General features: G+C 43.7%; 1 protein-coding gene across 1 annotated transcript; it reads right to left on the bottom strand.

Annotated features, from left to right (window-relative positions):
* Positions 1-201: 201 nt before the first annotated feature.
* On the bottom strand, positions 202-7,585 carry stc2b (stanniocalcin 2b). Its single transcript, XM_025065749.1, has 4 exons — positions 7,276-7,585; positions 4,486-4,628; positions 3,069-3,280; positions 202-1,772 (listed from the first exon to the last, which is right to left on the bottom strand). The coding sequence occupies exons 1-4, from the start codon at positions 7,412-7,414 to the stop codon at positions 1,460-1,462; spliced, it is 807 nt and encodes a 268-aa protein (XP_024921517.1). The 5' UTR covers positions 7,415-7,585; the 3' UTR covers positions 202-1,459.
* Between the last annotated feature and the right edge of the window lie 406 nt (positions 7,586-7,991).

Here is a 7,991-nt window from a genome sequence, read left to right as displayed (position 1 = left end):
CTGCAGTCAGTGTTTGGATGGTCAGCTTCGTGTTTTTATGTTGTCAAAAAAGGATTGACATTTTTTTTAAAAATCAAGGTTTTCTGTACGTGGTTCTGCTGCAGTTTCACATATGTGGCGCCAGATGGCAGCATTTGCGACTTGAATCACACTTTGCCGCTGTAAATCCAGACTTAATTTAACACACGTCTCTCCGTACAGTTTCGTCATTATAGCTTATTTATTTTTCATTTAAAAACTGCTTACAAATCTACATTTTTTTTCTTAAAAGCTCCATTTAAATAAAAACTTACAAAAGTATAGCTTGAAACCTGGGTGTTTGTATGAAATGTGACTGTTCAAGTCCAACATCAAAAATACACATTTATCCAAACATGTCGTCATTCAAGAGTGCAGACTACACCCTGACTGTGACTCAAACGGCCAAAGTCATGACCCAGAACTGGGTCTCAGGACAGGACGGAGAGTAGAGTGTTGATGTTTGGTACTAATGAGACTAGTTCTCTTCTTCTGCTGGTCCGGGGGTTGGTAACCTGTGGTTCCTGTGATTTCCTGAATAAATTTGACAAATGACATTCAATGTACAACTTGCTTGCTAACAGCAAACATCAAGGCAGTGTCCTTAAGGTCTGGTGTGTGATCTTAAGTTGGAGCAGCGATGATTCCTTCAGGTCAACTGTATGCGATTGTAGCATTATGTACTGAATGCTGTTGTGTTAGCGTTCACCATCGACTTTTGAGTTTTATTTTAATAGTTGAAAAAGTTTTGTGAATTTTATGTGCTGGTAAATCGGGTCGCAGTCTCTAAAAAAAGTTTTAATCTTTTTTCTCTGTCTTTGTGGAGTAGATTAGTCATCCTAAGAAAAGAGGCTAGCAGCTAATGCTACCAGTTCTGCTGCTGCGTTCTGATATTGTTTACTAGTTAGCCATCTAATCTAAATGTGTTCTGTCACATGTGACGATATTTTGACCCGTGTTTGAGAACCACCCACTGACCGTTTGAGACCGTCTCCTCTGGTCGACAGGAACGTCAGACTGAGGCTGTTCCACTGCATCAAACAAAAATGCAGATAAATAAAAAAAAAAGCTTTAAATAGGTAGAATACTGATCTTTAGCTGCACTCGAGCTAAGCACACGTTCCCTGTAGTGTTTAGGTGTTTCCTGTAACAGTCACTGTGGTTTTTATTGTTGTGTTGAAGTGAGGTAGATTACTGGTTTGAATCCTTTTTTTAGAAAGTCAAATGTAAAGAACAAAACAAAAAACAAAAAACAAAAGTCCACAGATTAAATAAGTTATCTTGCATCACTTTCACCAGCACTAAACCAACTACACTGAGTATACTAGTAAAACTACATCAACTACCACCACTACTGAATAGAATCGTAATAAGTGTATGAGCGTCTGTATCTCTGTACCCTGTCTGCACCAGCGGAGAACCCGCGTCTCCGGCCGCTCTACTAAGTCGTCCCGTTGATTTTCTCTGACGCTAGATGGCCGGGATTGGTCGTGTCGTTGTTGATCCTGTTGTTGGTCCCGCCCCTGTTGTCCGCCGCCACCTGTCCCTGAGCAGCGGTGATGGGCCACGGCACGGTGGGTGTCGGGGCGGTGCCTTGCTGCTGAGCACCCGGTTGGCTGAGAGAGCAGGGGTTGCCGAGACTTCCACACAGCGCCCCCCAGTGTTGCTCGCACTGTCCACGCAAACGCCGGCTGACCCATGACCGGACCTCGTCGTCGCACTTTAACAGGAAGTTGACCAGCTCCACGTAGGGTCTGGATGGAAACGCACCAAGAAAAAAAGAGCTTTTATATTAGTCTTCTCGGACTAATACTAACGCTAACATTTATATTTATAAACCTTAGCTTTTCAATGAAGTCTGAAAACCAGAGGAAGGTGGAAATACGTAGTGTACGATTCAAAGAAAGAAAACAAATATATAAAACATCGGCGTTATAAATGTAGCCCTAAATAATCCCAGAAATTAAAAGTTGACCAAAAGCAAAATCTAAAAATTAGCACAAAGCTAAATAACCGGCGGGTGTAGATGTTGTTTTTTTGTTTTTTTTTATTTAAATTTTAGAGATAAAGAAATGAGTTGCAGGTCGTAAAAATGAAGACTTTTTGAATGAGAAGGTTCTGAGATGGTTCTGTCAGATCTGGATCTCCTACGTGTTCTCCTACGTGTTCTCCTACGTGTTCTCCTACGTGTGGTGGCTGTAATTCTTCTCCGTCTCCTTTTCCTGAACCTGATCGCCTCTCCTCGTGGCTGCTAACGTGGAGCAGCTAAATACAATCGGCCCTTGTTCGGTGTCTTCAGGAAGTGCAGCCGCTCCGGCAGCTTGTGTGGTGCGGCTTTATTAGAGCGGCATGTTTCAGCCTGTGGCCTTCGTCAAGACCCTGATTAAGACCACAAGCTGGAACCTGTCGGTCTATTAAAGGTGTAGTTAATACCACGGGTGCTGCTGCAGCCTCCCGACTCCTTCCTCAACACTGCTCCTTTCTTCGTGCTCACTGTCAGTGGGTCAAGTTCTGCCAATAAAAACTGATCCAGTGGATGATAATGAATTCTAATTTTCTTCCTGTGAGTGGAGGTTTTTATTTATTTTTTATTTTTTTAAAGAATAGAAAAGAATAGGCCTCATTGTCACTGCATGTGCACGGTGGAATTGTGCCTGCAACTGCACAGAGCAGTGAAAACAGTTCCAGTGCGAAAGAAGACGTTGGGTTCAAAAATGCTGCGTGGACTATTAAAGCAATAACTATAAAAGTAGTAAAAAGTGTGTGGTACCAGGAAATAAAACAAAAAAACCTTGAACCCACACACAGATCTACGGCCGTATAAACCGAGACGCACGGACAAAAGGAGCCAGGACTGTTAAATGTGAGTTCTGGTGTCTGTGAATGTGATTCATTAACCTCAGGTTTTAGTGCAACATTTTGCTCAGTTTATGGCAGCTGTAAATTCGCACGACTTTAAAACAAAAGAACGCAGACCAGGTCTTTTTGCGGCTAGTTTCTACGCCGTCGCTGACGGAGAACGGACGACCGTGGAGGCTGCGCTCTCTTACCCCGGAGGGAACATCAGCTGGAACTGGACCAGGTTCCCCGTGGTGTCCATGTGGTCCCGCAGAGCCAGGCACAGCTGGTGTTTGGAGTAGCATTCTCTCTGGAGTGAATACACCATCTCTTTTATGGATGTGCATCGACGGCTCACGCAACTGAAGCGCTGTCGAAGCCCTTGGGCCATGCACCGCAGCGCATCTTTCACGAAAGACTTACCCTGAGAAGAAGAAGAATGAAAAAGACGTCAGCCAATCACACTGCTCCAGTTCTGAACAAAGACACTGAATTTTACCTAACTAAGAATGATGTATCCCAAAGAAGCACGTTTGCCTCCTTTGGCCACTGCGTGGTGCTGTTGCGCTGGAACTCATTTGCATATTGGATTGTTTTGGAAAAATATGTTTGTGAAAACAAAAACAATCCTCCAGAAGAAGTTTTTTTTCTAATGTATGGGATGTAAATTTGTAGCACCGAGTCTGACCACTATGTGATGCTGTGGCAATAGAACATTTCTAACTCTCGACGTTAGACAAGTGGCAAAAATCTACTTCAACACGATGGTATTGACACAATAACGATACAAAAGCCATACCACATTACCTTGCATAGCCACAAGGGGGGGTGAGGTTCACTATCTATGATGTCACAGATCGCAGGCGCTCAAACAGTGACAGAATTTTAGAATGCTCTGTTATAGAAAACTAATCATAACCAAACGATGACCCACTGGCCTTTTGTTAGGTCCGGTAAAAGGTCCAGGAGCCTTATTTTGCACACAGTTAAACACTGACATAAAATCCAAGGGCTAAAAACTCACAGTTGGGTTGAATTCCTCTAACGACACTGTTGTGGAAAACCACTTGGATTGTGTTATTGAGTGTATGATTATAAATTCATCACACACTTACTCCCTGATCCTGGATGAATGTCACCCACTTGGTGGTGGAGACACATTAGACTTGCATCACATTAGACTTGCATCCCTCTCTCTCTCCCCCCCTCTCTCTCTCTCTCCCCCTCTCTCTCTCTCTCCCCCCCTCTCTCTCTCTCTCCCCCTCTCTCTCTCTCTCCCCCTCTCTCTCTCTCTCCCCCTCTCTCTCTCCCTCCCCCTCTGTCTCTCTCTCACACGTCTGTTCCAGTGGACACACTGTTCCCTCTCTCATTTCACTTCCCCTGTCAGTTTATACTGGAACCAGTGCCATGCATAACTATGCCCTGCTCACTATGCCACAAACATTCCTCACAAATGACTGTAATGACTGATGGGATTAGAGAAAACCAACCTGGATCCAAATCTGTCTTTTCTGAGTCTGCCTTCAGTTACCACTGAACACGGGTTCAGACGGGGTCAGCAGGTGCAGACGCCCAAAAATCACTACTTTAATCAGAGACACACAGGTAAAGGAGTGGCGTCGTTGTCACCTGCGAGTCGTAGTGGCCGGCGTTGTGCAGCAGCGTGAGGCAGATGTGGTGAAGTCCCTGGATTTCACAGGAGTTGTTGTTGAAACACTGCAGCGTCCCACAGCCCACGTCCCCTGAACTCACCAGACAGCTCTGGATCTCCACTGAGAGAGAGAGAGAGAGAGGGGACGGTGAAGAGCACGACCTGGTCACGGTGAGGTCAAAGTTCAACAGTCTGAACTGTGTTGAGTCATTTGAGCTGTTACAGCTTCCTCTTTGTCCTGAATGTTGGAACAGCGGGATTAGGAACGAGCCAATCAGAGGAACGGTACGAGGTGTTGATGGTTCGACCGTCCACTGAGAGAGGAGGACGAGGATGAACACGGCTGTTTGGTTCAAACCCGACAAAGACGTGAACGGGGTCCTGACTCCGGTTCTTGCTCCAGTTTCACCGTCGGTAACAGATTCGCTAACACTCTGAAAGCTCCGAGCTCTGCAGCAGTTCATATGAGGAACACGCTGTGACTCCAGCAGCTGAGCTTATCAAGATAAATGAGGCTAAAGTTTCTGTGGATTTTTGGCTAACATTTAGCTATTTTGTTGCAGCTTGACTTATTTTTGGCTAACATTTAGCTCAGTCAACATCTAATGTTGAATTAAAAGCCCTCGACCGTGAGAAAGTTGACCTCCTTTTCACAGACATTTACCCAGGATTCTGTCCACAACCCATTATTATTCCTGACCTTTTTGAACCTGCAGGGGCCACATGTGACTGATAACTTTTACAATGTAGTTCATTTAAAGTTAATTTTTAACCGGCAGCTGGGTTTGTTATTGTGAGACTGTGTTAGACAGTCTGTGAGTCTGCAGCAGCAGCAGCAGCAGCAGCAGCAGCAGCAGCAGCAGCTCGGGGCCCGGAGATGCCGTCATGCCTCTCTCTGCTGGAGGTACGGAGAGAATGTGCTTAGACAGGATCGAGCCTCCGGAGCGGAGCGTTGAGTTACAGGCGACACCAACAGAACCACATGGGCGCGCTCTGGTGCTGGACGACGCACGAGCGACCCGGGAGAGCAGCCTATAGGCTCGGACTAACGAGCACAGAATGTAAACTATCTGCAGGATCATTATTTTCAAGTATGCGGTGAGAGATCCACAGAGGTCACGGAGGTGCCGTGAGGTCACGCTCGCGTTACTGCACACTCTGACATGTGTTAGTGCTGGGGAATAGTTGGAGAAAAAAAAAAAGACAGAATTAAGAAATAATAAATATTCATGCCAAATTCCACAACAATGCAGAATGGAAAACTTTATTTATCCCAGGATGAAGTGATTGTGTTTCTTTGGCTTCATGAAGAAATTAAAATAACATGCAGAGAATCACAAGCAGCAGCAGCAAAAAAAAAAGAAAAAGAAAGAAAAAAAATTAGTAAACTCAGGAGAAGAAGAAGAAAAAAGAGAAAAGAAGAAGATTAAGTCTGGATGTTTCGAGTTAATAAAACAGAATAAAGACAATGACTGAAGTTTTTTTTTTTTTTTACTCCTGTGTTTGTGGCTGCTGCACCGTCTCCCATGTGACTGTTTTAAATCAGGGTGTCAAAGTTAAATTACCCCGGGAGTCGTGTTTGTTTACAGAGGACATCACGGGGTCAAGGAGCCATGAATGCAAGTCGACGCAAGTCAATTAACAGGAAATGAAAAAATAAATAAATAAATAAACAGAGAGTCATCGCTGCAGTCTTCTCTCTGACCAGATGAATATATTAGGGAAGTCCCATATGAACTTTTTAGTGATATTCGATAATGTCCAAACACTTAATTTTCTATTTCGACGCAAGTCAATTAACAGGAAATGAAGAAAATAAAAAATAAACAGAGAAAATGAAGACGTTCGGTCATTGCTGCAGTCTTCTCTCTGACCAGAAGAATATATTCGAATATGAACTTTTAGCCGATATTCGATAATGTCCAAACGATTTCAACCGATACCGATATAGTCCTGGTAATATTTATTGATTTATCAGTTCAAACCAGATTAAATTAATGACCTGCAATGCTGCCATCTAGTGACTTTCACGCAGAAAAAATGACAATTCTTACAGATATTAAATAATTATGCTAATATCGGGCCGATAATATCGGTGATGTCACTTAAAAACTCCACAGAGAACTGAGAACAAAACTCCCTTCAGCATTTTTTAAATGTGGCTCTGCATCTTAAACACCTCGTCCAATCGTCACACAGAACACCCTGCTGCCACACCCGCTCACTACTCTCTGTGAAGGCTAGCTAATGTGGAAGGGATGCATTTCGCCACCATCATCGATCCAGAAGCTGAGCTTCAACAGGGTTTAATACCCTTGGCTGCTCATGTAGTATGAAAAGAAAAGCTGATTCTGAACGATCTTATCTTTCCACTCCAGTAAATAAAACGTTAAAATAATCGTACATATTGGACCATTTATTTTGGAGGAGCTCCCCCTGCTGTCTTAGAATAATTAACACTGATTTAACATTCATTTTTAGCACATCTCTTCATCAAGTGGTTTCGCCATAGCAATAGTCAGTAATTAAACTTTTTTTTTTTTGACAGGAATCCTACCATTCCAGTCTCATTTTATGGTTTATTGGTATTTAATTAAATCCCAGCATAATCTATCACTCAGTAAAAGAGTATTTTGTCAGTGAACAACACGTGTTGACTACACATGTACCAGCTCCACTGAATGACTCTGGTGACTCTGACACTGGCGCAGGACTAACGCTACGTGCACATGTACGCGTGTGCAGTACGGTAGATGCGTGCGGCTCACCTGTGCTCTGCAGGGTCAGTCTCCTCTTGGCCAGACTCAATTGCTTCTCCTGGACGTCATGCAGATCCACACTCAGCACCTGTTGAAGAGCCAGGAGCAGCATAAGCAGAGGAGCCCCAGAGGACACTGTGACCCGCATGTCTGCGTCACACGGAGGGGAGACAGTAAAGAAACGTGTTTTTGTTTAATATTATTATTATTTTCTTTTTTTTTTTATTTAAAAAAACGGCAGGATCTGCGGCGGCAGCAGCAAAAGCAGCAGCGCAGCCTCTCACTGAGGGAGTTCCCACCACACACACAGCTTGACCGCGGGCACGCTATATATAAGGCTGAAGCGGCTGCGCGTGCACGAAGCGGCGGAGAGAAGAGGGTGTGAGTCTCGACCAATCAGAGCGGGACGTTGTGGACGCGCAGCAGACGGAGCCTGAAAAACTCTTTTCTCGATTTTTCCCCCTTCAATGTACACGAAAAATATTTTTAAAACATATTTGGAAATGATTTCTTCTTGTTTTTTAAACTTTTGCGCTAACACAAAACACTTTTAAAAAACTTACTATGTTTTAAGTCTTGTTTATTTTTGGTTCATCAGTGACTTTTTAGTCGTTGCTAGCTACTTACTAGCCTTTGGCTATTACCGATACATAGCTATAAATATCGTGTGTTTATTTTTCTTATTTCTTTCCTTATTTCCGTGCTTTGCTTAACTTGTCCTCTTG

The sequence above is a fragment of the Cynoglossus semilaevis genome, chromosome 19 (assembly GCF_000523025.1).
Source record: "Cynoglossus semilaevis isolate Cse_v1.0 chromosome 19, Cse_v1.0, whole genome shotgun sequence".
Lineage (NCBI taxonomy): Eukaryota > Metazoa > Chordata > Actinopteri > Pleuronectiformes > Cynoglossidae > Cynoglossus > Cynoglossus semilaevis.
Note: the sequence above shows the minus strand (reverse complement) of the source record. Positions and strands in the feature narration are given on the sequence as shown.

Coding starts and splice junctions, on each gene's coding strand:
- stc2b (XM_025065749.1), bottom strand. CDS start 7,414: ATGCGGGTCACAGTGTCCTCTGGGGCTCCTCTGCTTATGCTGCTCCTG. Junction 4,629..7,275: donor ACTGACCCTGCAGAGCACAG/GTGAGCCGCACG, acceptor TCTCTCTCTCAG/TGGAGATCCAGAGCTGTCTG. Junction 1,773..3,068: donor CAGCTGATGTTCCCTCCGGG/GTAAGAGAGCGC, acceptor GTTTCCATCCAG/ACCCTACGTGGAGCTGGTCA.